Source organism: Atractosteus spatula, chromosome 6 (genome assembly GCF_055471065.1).
Source record: "Atractosteus spatula isolate fAtrSpa1 chromosome 6, fAtrSpa1.hap1, whole genome shotgun sequence".
Classification (NCBI taxonomy): Eukaryota; Metazoa; Chordata; class Actinopteri; order Semionotiformes; family Lepisosteidae; genus Atractosteus; species Atractosteus spatula.
The window spans coordinates 3,331,118-3,347,063 of NC_142711.1; the positions used below are offsets into that span (position 1 = coordinate 3,331,118).

At 46.5% G+C, this 15,946-nt stretch overlaps 1 protein-coding gene across 3 annotated transcripts in view; it reads left to right on the plus strand.

Annotated features, from left to right (window-relative positions):
* Positions 1–15,946, plus strand: part of rock1 (Rho-associated, coiled-coil containing protein kinase 1) — a 66,756-nt gene that overhangs the window by 21,714 nt on the left and 29,096 nt on the right. For all 3 annotated transcript variants that reach the window (XR_016091241.1, XM_088918563.1, XM_088918562.1), the window contains exons 2-3: positions 13,133–13,214; positions 15,046–15,146. Coding sequence is in view for 2 of the 3 variants with exons in the window: in XM_088918563.1 (XP_088774689.1) it covers positions 13,133–13,214; positions 15,046–15,146 (183 nt within the window). In the remaining variant the exon portion in view is untranslated. The remainder of the gene's footprint in view (positions 1–13,132; positions 13,215–15,045; positions 15,147–15,946) is intronic.

A 15,946-nucleotide genomic window follows, 5' to 3' on the forward strand; every position in this document is an offset into this window, starting at 1 on the left:
TTTAATGAAAAACGCATTGCCCTCAAAATTTTCAATATTGAAATCTTATCATGCGCAGAGCCTGTAGTCGTGGCTTGTCTTCAGCACTGCCTGGGTGCAGTCAGCCGCCTGTGTCCGACCTGACTGACACTGACAGGCAGCTCTGGTATGTGTTGTGAGAAACCAAAGCCCAGGAGCAGTGTGAACTGCCTGTAGCTACACACATAGCAGGGCTGGTCAGAGCTGATAGGACCCTCTTTTGAAGGGGCGAAGCTCGTGGCATGTTTCCTTGCCTTGATCCTTGTGTTGGGCAATTCTTGCGAGAGCAGCATAGGACCGCTCAAATGTATGTAGAATAACTTCAGTTCACTTCTTTCTGAGGTCAGAATCTTAATATGGGTGTCTGAAGCCATTCTTCAACATGCACGATGAACTGATTATCCCGTTATGGTTGGCTGGAAAAGATTCTAAAAGAATTTCCCTGATTATAATCGTTAATTAGCAAGTGGAATCCTTTGTGGGGCCATTTGGACTCTTTAAGCCTGAGTTTTGGCATATCGTTAAAAGTTTGTTTGGTTAACTTTATTCGTGGGGCAGTGCTGTCGTGGAAAGTTAGGGATTAGAACATATTGAAGGAACCAGTCTCTAAGCACTTATATTACCAGGGGTAGGTGTGTAGCTATGAGTATACGTTATGGTTAAAATCACATTTGTAAGTGGACAGAAGACAGTGTTTCAAAGCAGGGTAATAAATGGTGATATTTATTTCCTGAACAAGACAGGCTCACATTGATTCGCTACAACATTATCTCAGGGATTTTGTTTGCACTGTTGAGGTGTGTCGAAGATATCAGGGTAATTCTGGAACTCTGCTAATGTACAGGAACAACACGGTCACTTCTGGAGTCACAGGGTTGCTCTGGTCGCCAGGGTGTTCAGGAAAGGGGCAGGTAGCCCCACTTTCGGAAGGAGGCAGGAGGAGTGACAAGGCTCCTGGTGCTGGCTGCTGACAGCTCGCAGACCAGCAGTATTCCTCACTTCTTGGCAATCGTAAATTGACTTTTAACCTTTTTTTTTAGATTTCCTATTTTTCTTGGAAAAAACTAGCCCTTAATGCCATGAAACAGAGCACTGCTAGGATTCCTAATTGAAAACAGAGTGCACTCTGTGACTTGGGCCTTGGATTTCACATCTCATTGGGAACTTGTTCGGCCACATACTTAAAATAGCTCTCTGACGTGTGCTTGCCTGCTGAGGAATGTAGCTGTGGCAATTCAGCCCGTCCTGAGGCAGGAAGTTATGCAAACGTGCATGATTGAACAGAAGTCTGTGTTTTATTCAGGCTTCTTCGGCCTCACTGCCCAGCAGGCACTGCGTGGTCTGGGCTGCAGCCCCGGCCCTCTGCAGCTCGGTCTGGGCTGCAGCCCCGGCCCTCTGCAGCTCGGTCTGGGCTGCAGCCCCGGCCCTCTGCAGCTCGGTCTGGGCTGCAGCCCCGGCCCTCTGCAGCTCGGTCTGGGCTGCAGCCCCGGCCCTCTGCAGCTCTGTCTCTCTTGCTGGATCCACCCCACCGTGCGTACTCACCCCGTGCTCTCCTCCCTGACGCGGGGGCACGTGAGCACCCCAGTGAGATTCTGCCTTTTTTTTGGTGCCGTGTGTTCCAAGGGCTGGAAAGCATTCTTTGCAAGTTCTCGTTTCGGCAAAGTCCCGTGAAACTGATGGTACCTTCAGGTTTTTTTTGTGTATTTCATTGCACGCCACTCTGGAGGAAAGTGCGAGCCAGAAAGAGCCAGCACGTGCTCGATCTCCGCCTGCTACTGAGACGCTGTACTTCACTTCAGCATTGTCTGCGTTCGTGTTTTTGTAGAGGGGTGGCTAAGATGAGAAAGAGACACACATGGAAATAAAGTTCCTGCTGCCAGGATCAATATTAAAAGTGAACACCCATTGAAAATAGTTTTTAATAGATTTAAGTTACTTATTCTGTTAATATTTTGTCTCTGTTCTAAAGACTAGGAAAGCACATTTTATATGTGTGGAGTGCACTGTATTATACATTTTATACTATGGAAATAAGTGCATTTCCATCGTATTGTCCTTTGGAAAATCCATAAAAGTGACCATATTTAACGCAGTGCTCACAGTGTCGGATAAACATTTTGGTACTGTAAAAGCAGAATTGTGTCCAAATGAAAAATAACACATCATAATATACAAAGAAATCAACATTGGACAGTTGAGTCTACAAAAGGAATATTAGCTTCCTGTGTTTCTCATGGTGACAGCACAGTGCTTCCAGACCTGTGTGTGAATCTTGCCCTGTGTTGCAAGGAAGAGTGTTTGCTTGTTTTTGTGGGCACTTAAGATGAGCCTAGTCGATCTCATTCTTCATCCAGCGTCAACAACAGATTTGAGGGCTTTTACTCAAATGAAAAAAGGTGTCATTTCTGTTCGTATGAGGTCTGATGTGTCCTACCGCATGTTGATTGGGGAAGAAAAACACCAGTACTGCATCAAGACTTTGTGTTTGCTTTCCAGGGCCCTGTGGCGGTTGAGGTCGTGTGTGCTGTGTTCCTCCCTGCCAGGGTGTCTCTATTGTTCATTTTACAGGCTCCTGTCCAGAGCGAGTGACTGTCTGCCCATTTGTACAGCTGGGTATTTTACCGATGCTGCCTGTGTGAACTACCTGGTTCAGGGGGAACTTCCGTGCCCCCCAGGGGTTTGGACCCCCTGCCTGGGCTTATAGACCCCAGAACCCTTCACAGAGCAGCCTTCCCCTTTGCTAAACGGGAGTGTAACGGGCAGTCTCCGTGCTCAGGGTTGAAGGAGTGTCTAGAGGAAAGCAGAACTGGGTAGACAGTCCCTGGCCGCTCTGCACGAGCCCCTGAGTTTTACCCTCACGTGTGGTCTAGCTGTGCTGGAGATGTAACTGAACCCTTTTCTAGGCAAACGTGCAGCAATAGAGAGCCTAAAATATGGAGGCATTCTCTTGTGACCCCCCATAAAGCCTGGACCTGTTGCGCTCCCTTGAGATTTTTGTCAGTCCCCAGACGCCGAACGGCTGGGGAGAGAAACGGGAACAGGTACCCTGCGGCTCTGAAAGAGCACCGTGTGCTCGCTGCACCAGCCTCTAGTAAAGGTCTGAAAGGCTCCCATGAGAAGCTCTTTTATGTGTCTCGGGCAGTCTGTTTTGCCCCCTCCTCCCTCAGCTCCCGCGCATCAGCTGGAGCTTTGCTGTCGCGATGGAGGTGTTGAGGCAGTGGGAGCGCTGGTGCAGGAACAGTGGTGGAGGTGCTCACCCTGGTTTTCCTGCATTGCAGCCGCCTGTGTGTTCGCAGTGGGCGCCGAGCCTGTCTGTCCTGCTGCTGGCTTCTGCCCGTATCGCTAGTTTTCTTGTAAGGGCCGCCCTGTCTGGAAGGAGGTCCAGTTGGTCATGCACCATGTGGCTCAGGGCGCCGTCTGGACTCTGTGCCAGTCTGAGCGCAGGTGCAGTGCTGCAGACCTCGAGGGGCTGTCGGTAATCTTTCTTGGGGCTAGTATGCTAGATCTGTTGGCCCTTCTTTGAGAGTAATCCTGAGAGATTTGAATTAAAATCAGCAGCATTGGAACTGTAATTTTTACATGCATGTAGATCTCACTGCATGTTTGCTGTTAGGTACTATGTGAGAGGGGTATGATCTGTGCTATCAGGATGATTTGTTCGCCATCATTCATTACACCTTTGTGGAAATGCACATTTTCCCCCTGTTTCTTCTTGCCAGTTGCATGTTCAGTGAGATTGGTGTCATGTCCCAATACCCTACAACAGTGAAACCAAGTACTGCAAACTACAGCGTTTGTACTGGACTACTGGTACACTGTGTTTGCATTTGTTTGCTTGTGCGATTGTGCAGCTGTTGTGATTTCCCCCAGTCAAAGCCATCATTTTCACAAGCTTCCAAACTTAATCCGACAGAGGAAAGAAACAGCCAAGTCCAGAGTGCTTCCATCACTCAAGCACAATAATAAAGGATGGGAGTTATCACACTGGGCTGCTCTCATTACCAGGTCCCCTATCTTTCAGTTCGTGCTTTACATGGGTTCATACTGTCAGCCATTATAATTTGAGTGCAGCAGAATAAGTCATTATAAACAAGCAAGTCTTACTTTTTCAATGAGGAAGGTAATGCAAACGCTCATTAGAACTAAAGTGTAGGATCATAGGTGCAGAAATCAGATCTCAGATCTACATCTTTCCTGTCTTGGAAAAGGCAGGTTTTGCTTTATTTGTCAGAGCTTTTTACACAAGCAGCAGCAGTAGTGAATGCACACAGAGCGTACAGATATGGTGTAACTAGAACATTTAGAAGGCTCTTGATAAAGTTCCTCACAAAAAATGAATTGTCAAAGTGCTGCCAGTTGGCATTCCAGACCAAGCACGTGTTTGGGCTGGGAACTGGAGGATGGAAGGAAAAAGGATAATAATAAAGTTTTGTTTATAAAGAGCTTTTCAAAACACAAGAATGCTGTACTTAGTGATAAACTCCAAGGCAGTCAGACACAGGCCTTAGTAAAACTGGTTGTGGTTTAGGTTTGCAGAACCTAAGAATTTGGGGTCTCGAAGAGTCGGAAGAAGGGTGGTCCGTAGCAAAGGAGCAGCAACGGACATAGCACAGTCGCCGAAAGTCCGAGATCTAGTCCTGGGGACAGTGAGCGGGGGACCAGCCTCAGCTGAGCGGAGTCTACAGGAGGGAGAGTGAGCATGGAGGATGAGCTCAGAGATCCTGACTGTATAGAGCCCTGAAAGTCAGTAACAAGATCTTACATTGATCTTTCCATCTTCTCTACTGGCGGTTCCTCACCCTGGTCTCGAGGGACCCTTTTCTTACTTTGTCCCAGATAGGACATTTACCTGCCTGCAAGCAAAAGAAATAACACATTGCACAATACAATAACACCCCATGAACCCCTTACCAAATAAGAAATATACATGTACATGTATAAGTAGAATATACAGTACATTCTCCCAATGGAGCTGGTTAATTGCTTTGAGAATAAAAGAGTATTTTGTTCTGTTGCTCTTGATTCTACACTCAGATGTAAGGAGCTCACATTCACTGTGCAAAGGCCAGTTCTGACAGTCAGTGATTATATGGGCCTTCTGCACTATTTGTTTGACGTAGATGCCTGACAGCTGTAGTTGTTGTGCACCAATCATATTGATGGCTACGTTCACAGTCCTGCTCGTTGTGTTTTTATTGTGTTATTATTAAGATTACCAAACCAGGCTACCGCAGCGAATATTGGGACAGATGCAATGAAAGACCTATAGAATGAAGTGATGGTTGTATTGCACACTGTTCAACAGCGGAGTTTTCTTAGCAAGAACAGTCTCTGTTGGCTTTTCTGATATATGGCATCAATGTTTTCCTCAAAGGTTAGTTTGCAATTTCAATCTCTTGCTCCTCAGTGACTGTTGGTTTTGCACCTGGTAGTTTGTTTTGTATATTCAACAATCACGTGTTTGGTTTGTGTCCCTTTGTGTCCTGGTTTTCGTTCTGTTAGCCCGTGATGCTAACTGCTGCGCTTTCTTGATCCACTTTCTTGATTATGGACTTGTTTACCTGTTGCTGCACTCTCAAACCTTTGGTTTCCAAAACAGCCTGCTCGAAGCCTGCTCTTTCCATCACACCCAGTGTCATGCAGTCTCTCTTCAAACCAGTAAGAGCTCAACTCTGTCTCAGCAGCCCTGACCGGCCGACCGCCTCCTGACGAGCAGTGAGTGCTCCTGTGCTGCCCCAGTTTGTTACTTTTTAGTTAAAACACCTGAAAGAGGTGAGTTCTAAAACTCAGAAATTGGTAAAGGATTGATATCTGCTACAAACCCTGTTCCACCTTTCAAGCACTGAAAGCAAATTTAAAAATACATCTCAGTTTGACAATAGAAATCAAGTCATGAGCGATTAATAGCTCAGCTGGAACAAAAACCAGAAGACATGGGAGCCCCCCGGGACCAGGACTGGGCACATGCATCTGGACAATGTGTGGAAGCAATAAAACAGGCAAACGGAATATTTGGATATATAGTTAAACATTTAATTTAAATTAAAAGACTGTCAGGTTAAATTGTGCAGTGTACTGCAAAAACCTCATTTTTAATGTTGCGTACAAGTTTGGTCCCCAATTACAAAAACTTGCTGCTCTGGAAGCAGTAAAGAGAAGAGTTATCAGATACACTCCTGGACTTAATGAACTGCCCTACACTGACAGGCCGAAAGAGCTGAACCTTTCAAGTCCGGAACAGGGGAGACGACTAGGCTCGAGGACCAAAACTGCTCCTCTTGTAACCTTTCACACGTTTGTACAAACTGTGCCAGTCTGACAGGGATAACAAGATGAGTGTAATAATTTCTCAGTTCTTCGGACTTCATAGATTTTATTTTTAAATGGGTTCAAACTGTTCTTTAAACGGGACAATTTCTGATTTGCAGACCTGTCTGTGTATTTGCCTTTCTACCCGTGCCATGCGTTTGTCCATCTGCACCTCTCCTTTCGATCATGTTCATGACTGACATAGTTTGCTTTGTACCTTGAGAGCAAACCTACATAAGTGTTCATACTTTAAAACCATTCTGCAGACCTTGACTTCTGGACCTTGTAGCACGAAGTACATTTGTAACTAGTGGTGTTTTCAAACAGTTGATTCAAATGAAATTCTGAACTATTGTGGCCCTCAGGGCTGTGGTCTTGCTGGTCAGGGAGGGGTGGTCAGGGGCTGAGTGTGGGCTGAACCCTCACGGCTGTGGTCCTGCTGGTCAGGGAGGGGTGGTCAGGGGCTGAGTGTGGGCTGAACCCTCAGGGCTTTGGTCCTGCTGGTCAGGGAGGGATGGACAGGGGCTGAGTGTGGGCTGAACCCTCAGGGCTGTGGTCCTGCTGGTCAGGGAGTGGTGGACAGGGGCTGAGTGTGGGCTGAGCCCTCAAGGCTGTTGTCCTGCTGGTCAGGTAGGGGTGGACACGGGCTGAGTGTGGGCTGAGCCTCAGGGCTGTGGTCCTGCTGGTCAGGGAGCGGTGGACAGGGACTGAGTGTGGGCTGAGCCCTCAGGGCTGTGGTCCTGCTGGTCAGGGAGGGGTGGACAAGGGCTGAGCCCTCAGGGCTGTGGTCCTGCTGGTCAGGGAGGGGTGGACAAGGGCTGAGCCCTCAGGGCTGTGGTCCCGCTGGTCAGGGAGGGGTGGACAAGGGCTGAGCCCTCAGGGCTGTGGTCCTGCTGGTCAGGGAGGGGTGGACAGGGGCTGAGTGTGGGCTGAGCCCTCAGGGCTGTGGTCCTGCTGGTCAGGGAGTGGTGGACAGGGGCTGAGTGTGGGCTGAGCCCTCAGGGCTGTGGTCCTGCTGGTCAGGGAGGGGTGGACAAGGGCTGAGCCCTCAGGGCTGTGGTCCTGGTGGTCAGGGAGGGGTGGTCAGGGGCTGAGTGTGGGCTGAACCCTCAGGGCTGTGGTCCTGCTGGTCAGGGAGGGGTGGACAGGGGCTGTGCCCTCAGGGCTGTGGTCTTGCTGGTCAGGGAGGGGTGGACAGGGGCTGAGTGTGGGCTGAGCCTCAGGGCTGTGGTCCTGCTGGTCAGGGAGTGGTGGACAGGGGCTGCGTGTGGGCTGAGCCTCAGGACTGGGGTCCTGCTGGTCAGGGATTGGTGGACAAGGGCTGAGCCCTCAGGACTGTAGTCCTGCTGGTCAGGGAGGGGTGGACAGGGGCCGAGTGTGGGCTCGAGCTGTGCTGTGAGTCCTTTCAGACTTTCATTCATTCTCTGTTTGTTTTGTATGAAACAGCAAGTTTTGCGAGTCCACAATGTGTGGAAGCTGGACCCAGTCTGACATCCGCAACTAATATCACTGCACGAGAGTCGGGCCGCTTCTGTTGCAGTTGAGCGAGAGCCGGGCAGCGTTCTGGTGTGGCGAGCGGTTCAGTGCGCGGTCAGCTCTGTGAGCCGCAAGAGGCTCGGATGTGAATAAGGGCTTCTGATGCAGGGAGTCCTTTCTAATACACAAGGAAATAAAGTCCTGTTGCTTTAATCTCTGCATTTGTTGAATGTGCAAACAGTCATCTGTTGTTTTATAATGGAGATCTAAGGTTTTGGGCTCGTGGTGGAATTGTGACCTTTTGTCCGTTTGGGAATTTTGAAAAAGTGCTCCTAAATTGACTCACAAAAAGGCTTCCTGTACTAGACTGAATTCACTATAGTGACCACAACACAGTAAGAGTGTCTGTTGATTAATAATGTTTTCCAGTATTGCAGTGTTTTATGTAAAGAGGTTTGTTAGGTATTTTTGTGCTTATATTTTCAGTGATAAAGAAAAATCAGATCATTCATCTTTTTAATAAAAAACCTACATGCATGTGACGTACTCTGGGTTTCATTTTGTGAGCCTTGTAAGGGAATCCAAATTTGGGAACATATGTTGCATATGCTAGCTCATGCTATCTTCCTATATCATTTTTGATATAAAACACCTGCAGGTATTTTTGATATTCTGCAGTGAATAAAAATATTTTGCTTTTCAGTGGTACTTGTATTTGTTTTTGAAGGTATACCAGACTTCTGATCAGTTGGGTCATTCCGTGTTTAAGTGAGAATTCTTTAAAAGGTGCTAAACAAGAGGAGGCCATTCAGACTGTCTAGCCCGTCAGAGCGTCAGTTCGTAGCGTATTGATCAGAGAATCTTATCCAGTCCTTTCCTGACAGAAGACAAGGCATTGGCTTCAGCTGCAAGACTGCGTAGCCCGTTCCACCCCCCCGTGCATAAAGCAGTGCCTGCTGTTCTCGGTTTTTAACTCATTTCCACACAGTCATCTCATTGCTAAAGGATCTGAGAGTGTCAGAATTTACCACCTGTACAAAAACGTAAAACAGATGTATCTACAGTTGTGTGCAAACGTTTGGGCAGCCCTCGTTAAATTGTATGTTTCAGTGCATCTTTAAGTGAAAAGACGTTGGCACAACCTCTGTGTGGTAGAAACTTAAACATGTCATCTTTCTGCAAATTGTAATGCACTATTAGTATTTATTTACAGTTTTGTAGATATTCAAAATAGCAAAATATGGCATGTGCAAAAGTCTGGGCACCCTGTCAGTCAGTACTTGGTAACACCTCCATTGGCAGCAGGTGCTTTCAGACTCTTCCTGTAGCCAGCAGAGTCTTTCAGTTCTTGCTTTAGGAGTTTTTCCCCACTCTTCTAGCTCAGAAGTATTCTTATAGGTCTTCTTGCTTGCCCTGCATGTCTGAGATCTCCCCACAGATTTTCTATAATATTCAAGTCTGGGGGCTGTGAAGGCCATTCCAAACCATTTTAAAGTATGTTTTGGATCTTTTCTTAAAATACTTCACCCATTTTACTTCAAATGTATCTTCTGTGGTTGTGGCTAAAAAGATCAATTTTAATTTCATCAGTCAGCAGCACTTTTTTCCAAAACGTTTCTAGGTTATCAAGGTTTTGTTTTGCGTACTTTAGACGTTGACTTTTGTGATAAGGTCGTAGGAGAGTCTTCCTTTTGACAGCACTCCCATGCAGATCATGTTTTTGTGTAAGCAACGCTGTACTGTGGACCTGAGAACCACTACTCCAGTGTCATCTAAACTTTTCTGCAGGTCCTTTGCAATGATCTGTGGGCTCTGCTTCTCAGATCTGACTGGTTTTCAAGCAGTTCTGTCAGATTTTTCTGGGGCTTCCAGATCTTGGCTTGACTTCAGCAGTTCCCTTTAACTTCCATTTCTTAATGATGTTTCAAGTCCTCAGACATCAGCTTAGAGGGGGCCATGGATGTTGAAAGTAGGCAGAACAACCTGAGATGTTAGAAGGGTCAGAGTGTTAGTTCAACCCTGACTTAATTTATGGCCTAGTGCATTCAATGAAAAATCAAGTTTGGGGCCTTTAAAGAACACATTAGAAAAATCTGGGATTTTTAATGACAACAGAGTCAGGACCTCGGTTTTACATCTCATCCAAAGGATGGCGCCTATTTACAGTATAGTGTCTCCACCACTTTACTGGGGCATTAGGACCCACACAGGCTGCAGGGTGCGCGCCCCCTAGAGGCCTCTTCCTAGCTTTCCCAGGAGGTGTCCCCTCCAGGTACTGGCCAGGCTCACAGCTGCCGAGCTTCAGTGGGCTGCCGGTGGTGAGCTGCAGGGTGATACAGCTGCTGGCAAGCTGGAATGTTCAGCTGAACATTTTTAGTCTTGAGCAGGGGGGACCTGATCCAAGTATTCCAAACCCTCATAAATCTGTTCGACTTAAAAAAAAGAATCGACGACAAAATGCAAACCCATGGGTGCAAGTGAAAGGTGTGGGGAAACGGCATGTCAAACAGAGACCAGAAGGCACCTGTGTACGCCGAGGGTAGTGTGAAGCCTGGCCACAGGGACGTCCTGTGTTCTTTCTAGGCTTCTGTCAAGACGCTGCTAGCAGGCAGGCGAGACAGCTGGACAGAATGTCTTCCTCTCGTTGGCGTCTTTACTGCTCAGGAATCAGTGCAAATCAAGCTGCCGCCCTGCCATCCGGGCGTGCTCTCGACGGGCTCAGTCGTTCAGCGCTGCCTAAGCCCACAGGCCTCGCGGACTCGTCCCAGAGCAATGACTGGAGGTGGAGGTCTGTCAAGGACCCTGCAGCTCCTGCTGCGGGTCTCGTCCCTCGCCTGTGCAGGTGGAACCTTCTTCAGTGCGAACGCCAGACGCGGCCTGCACCCTTCTACCCCTCTGTCCCCTCTTTCGCCCGGAGCCGGTCCGCTCACACTGCTGTTAGACCGCGGTCCAGGCAGCTCTTGTTTCCAGTGGGAGCAATCCCTCCGATGAGACAAAGAGCCCGCAGGAACATGCTCCGCGTGGTCAGACCTGCGATTTCCAATCTCGTGCTGCTGCAGACCATTTGGCAATCACTGTGTTGTGGTTGGGCATCGGGAGGCGGGGGAGCAGCATAAGAGCCTGTTTTAATAAATTATATTACTCATACCCCGAGCCAGTTAAAACATATCCTGAAGAAATCTGGTGCAGTTTCACGAATCCGGGGCTACATGCTGGAGTGCTTATTGTTTAATCTCTGAATATCTTTCTTCTTTTATATCTCGGTAATGAACAGCTGGGAGTCTTTATATGGTGCAGATATTTCTCCAATGTTAATCTTTTCCCCTGCTGTGTTCGTGACCCTGATTGAGCAGAGTGTTGACTTTGGCCCTGATCCTTTCAACCAAGTGAAAAGCATTTCCCTCCGAGGACTTCCTTTTTTCCCTTTTAACTTCAGTTCGAATCTTTCCGTGTTTCTGCGCTGTACACAAAGGCGAATTGCTTTACTATCGGTGAAGGTTCGGTTAAAAACTGTTAGCTGGCAGAATGACTTATTTTTTATCCTTCAACTGGATCAGAGACATTTACTACAGAAAACCATCTCTTGTTGCCAAAACAACTTCGAAACCACTCATTTCCTGTAGCTGGAGTGAATAAATGCCATGCATGTGAAAGTTCTTATTAGATCAGATCAAAGGTGTAAGGAGAGACCATCTTTGCTGCTTTCAAAACAGAGCTTAGATTATTTTTGTCACTTTACCTTTTTGTAACAAAGACAGAATGTTCAAGACTTGCTGAATTGCATTTTGGAAATAGTTTTAAAACAGAAATGATCAGGTTGCCCTGCAGAGCAGCGAACCACCAAAACTAGCAATGTGCCACAACAGGCATTGATTTTATACTTCATTAATGCACAGTCCAATATAGTGGAAACCAAACCTCCCGGTACCAAACTGTCTGTGGTTTCTCATGGATAGGATAGCAGAGAGACACCAAGAATTCTGTCACAATAAATATTTTTTTTAATTAGTGGAAGACGACCCTGTCAGCCAACTGAAACAGCTGCTAAATCGTGGAACTTATGCTTATTTTGTCACACAATTTCCCAATAAACCTAGGCTGATCCAGCTTCCCAGTTAAAAACGCAAAAAGTTTTGCCTGTCCAGAAATGAATTGAGTTGGTTAACGTTTTATCTTAGCAGCCCTGTCTTTTGCCTCATCAGTCATTCAAGCAGACAGGTGACCCAGAGCACCAGGGCCCATGTAACACACACCTCAGTCCAGTTTCACTCATCCTCCTTTCAGCAGAGTACAGCACTGCACACAAAACATCTCTGGTGCGCAGTGATCTCCATTACGGTTTCCAATATATCATTTAGATTAAGAAGAGTATGAACCCAGTGAAGGTTTATTAATAATTCTCTAGTTCCAGGGGAGACTCACTGGCTGCTATTTACTGTTTAAAGGGGGGCATGGAGCTGGCAAATGACAGAAAAGTAGAACACTACCCATTAGACTTGCTCTGTCACCTGCAGTCTACAGCTGCCTTTCCTTCATGGAGAGCACTGTAGTGGAACCTCTTACTTCTTACACTCGCCTCAGTGCTCGCACTTCTCAAAGAAAGCAGCAGAGTTGACCTTCTTTGTGTTTTTTCATCCACCCACTCCCCGACTTGTGTAAGGGTTCTGTTCCACAAGGATGTGCCTACAATCCTTTGTTAACCGCTGCGTGGACACAGATGGAGGGTGACCATTCCTCCTACAGAGAAATAAACCAGTTTTGCTCCAAGGAAGACACCTTCAAAGACAATTAGGATAGACACCAAATACAGCATGTTCTTAAAAATGTAAATAAACAGTTGCCAGAGAACGACCCTTCAGTTAATTCGTGAATACTGTACGTCTCAGTGCCCTCCGCTGTACTGTTCAGTTATTAAGCACAAACAAGCCAGCTAGCCCGCAGTACCAGCGTGTCTTCGGACTGTGGGAGGAGACCCATGCAAACAAGGAGAGAGTGTGAAAACTCCATGGGGGTAGCACCCCAGGACCCCAGCGCTGACCACTGCGCCGCCGTGCTGCTCCCCTACGTTTACTCATCCATCCTTAATGCCCAGCACCCCAAAATGTAGTCAGTGGGAGGCAAGCTGTAGGTATTAGAGAAAGCATTGCATGTCTTGTGTTTGAACGTAGACGTAACGGTGTCTGGCACTGGTCTGTTTACACCTGGACACAGCTGCCATTTCTGAAAGAGGGTGAGGACAGGACCCTCTCTGGAGGTTTTGAATACGTTATGTCCTGTTCTTTACCAGATATATCTTCATCCTAAACAGCTGTGTCTTGTCTCTTTCCAGGATGGCTTGGATGCTTTGGTTTATGACTTGGACTTCCCCGCCTTAAGAAAAAACAAGAGCATCGACAACTTCTTGAATAGATGTAAGTACCTCCAGAGACTTTTGCTCCTCCTGTACAGAGCAGCGTTTCTGTCCATCCCCGGCCTGCGTTAGGATTGTGGGGATGTCCAGTAACAAAAGGGCTTTCTCCAAGCTCATCTGCTGACCCACATAAGTGATATTCTTATCATCGGGCTCAGGAGAGCTCATTTGCCATTTTGCATTTCTTGACTTCGGCACATCTTAGGCACTGAATGCACTTATAGTACATTTGGCATCTGACACTTTAATATAGTGGAGAGACCAAGTCAGTCAGATGAATTTATATCCTTTTTCCTTCTAACCTATTAGAATGAATCTTCCCAGTGTGATGTAAGGCCTAGTAATGACAGGTCAGTTTGTCACACTCAGGCTCAAAGTAACAGATGGGATTTAAGCTGCACTTTTTTTGCGAAACTGTAAAGGTCCCTGTGATGGGGTTCTGATGGCCCTACAGAGATCTCAAGAAAAGATTAAGTCATTTAACTCACTTGGTAATAATGGCATGTATATCCTTTGCTCCCTCGGTGTATGTTTTTCTCCCTGTGTAGTATTGTTCCCAGAAAACATTTTTCTCTATTAAAAAAAGCGATAGCACTAGCTCTATTAATTGTAGGTTTTGTCTCTGTTCTTTTTAAAGCCCACATCCAGAGCTGCTCCTGCAATGAATAGCAGCTGATAGATCTATTTCTGCTGTAACAATGACCATTTTTAGAACAATGATGAAGTGTCTTAAAGCCACGCGGTCCATGGAAATAGTTTGTATTTTGGAGTTCACTGTTTCATAAGCTTATGCTGTATTTTTAGATCAATTGAGCTTGGAAGTTTTTTCCATGCATTCTTGTGCCAGTTGTTACCCATGTGAATAGAAAATCTCTCATTTTCAGCTATGACCAAATTTGGCTGAATCTTATGTTCCCCCTGGGGAACCTGAAATTGTTAGCAGTAGATAAAGGGACCGTGCTTGTATAAATAATTGTAACACATACCAAGTTTAAAGACTTCTTTCAGTGGAGCTGAATTCCACATCCGAGAAGGAGACATGTTCTTGTGTTCGTCTTTTTAGGGTGCGTTCCAGTAATGTGATAAGAGAGCAGAAGGTCCTGTTAGTTCGGAACCAGATTTAAACTGGGAATCAAAGACAGGAAAACTGTTCTGTCAACGTGATGATAGAGCAAAGCTAAATATATCTTTGCCATAGTCTCCTGGAGGCTCTGTCTTTTTAAAGGTTTTTCTTATTTCAGCATAAGCATCAAGTCATGCATGGAGGTGCTGCAGGAGCTTCGTTTTGAAACCGATAAAGATGATTCATGCGTCTCTTGTGGTTCTGGTGAACCATATGCGAACGTTATCAGTTAATTAAACGTTAATTTGTCTCAGTCAATGGATGCTGAGTAGGCCATACATGGCCAACTTTTGCAGGAGTTTTACTGGAGTGACAGCAGCCCTAGAACCTAGAGCCCATCACATCGGTCATGCACCTCGGACATAATTGAATGTTTTTCTCCAACTGCTGCTCTTGCACTGTTTTTCCATAAGACCCACAGATGTAAGTTTTCAGAAAGAAAATGTGAGAAATGTGCATCTGCATACAAAGATGGCAATGTTCTCCTAATCTCTGTTTTTTTTTAATGTTACCCATCTTCCTTTTTCCTAGAACTGCACTGCTATGCCCTTACTGGAACCTAGTGATTATATGTATCAATAGTATATATATAAATAGTAAGTCTTATAATTGACATAGAATGTGATTGGGTTACCTTAGCTTTTATAGTTGTAAAAACCCCAATGTGACACTGTGATGTTCTGTTTTCTGACACACTTTCTTCTTCCAGATAAAGACACCATCAGTAAAATCAGAGACCTGCGCATGAAAGCAGAGGATTATGAAGTGGTTAAAGTCATCGGAAGAGGGGCCTTTGGGGAGGTCCAGCTGGTAAGTTACAGTGATTTCAGTAGCTGCTGGTCTCAAATAGGGATTTCAAAGCACTCCTGTTCACGTCCTTCCAGTCCAGCTGGGGTGCAGTGTTGTTCTTTTAGGATGTGAGGCTCAAGCTTTCTTGGCCTCTGGAGAGAGCGTCTTTTACAATGAATCCTGGTTATGTGCAAATGTTACAATGAGTTAAGAGTTTACATCAGGGGTTGAGTAAAATAGATGAATGAAAGTGGCACAAGGGTACAGAGCATGAGGCAAACATCTGGATGTAGTACTGGTCAACTGTAGGTTGGACCCACCAGTGAGCACTGGATCCCCATAATGCAGCAGAGTTGACTGGGGATGTCCAGGCTACTACAACAGTCCTCACTGGGGACCTGAAGCCATGGTCTGAGCTCTCGATAGCACTGTTTCATTGAATTAAGGCAGTGGTGAATTTTGTTTTTTGTCAAATTTAATTGGGAATTATTTGAAACCCCAGCCATCTTAAAGATTAACTGAGAGATAACAGTGTCGGGGGCCTCCTGAGTGTCTCTTCCTGTAAAGGCTGTCTCTTGGGTTTTGGCCTGGGTCATGTCGCTAGCACATGGTGTGCTGGATTCCCAGAGCAGTATCCACGAGCACAGCAGAGGGAAGGGTGGGATTAGTTCACTGGGGCTGTCTCGGCTATCACAGCGCCCCCTGCGGCCTCCTGGGTGCCTGCAGCCTTTCAGTGCCGTCGGCAATGGAAGCACCTCTCCTCCAATCGGCACTGAACCCCCAGCAGGGGGCTGTGTTTCATGTGACGAGTCAAAGGGGAG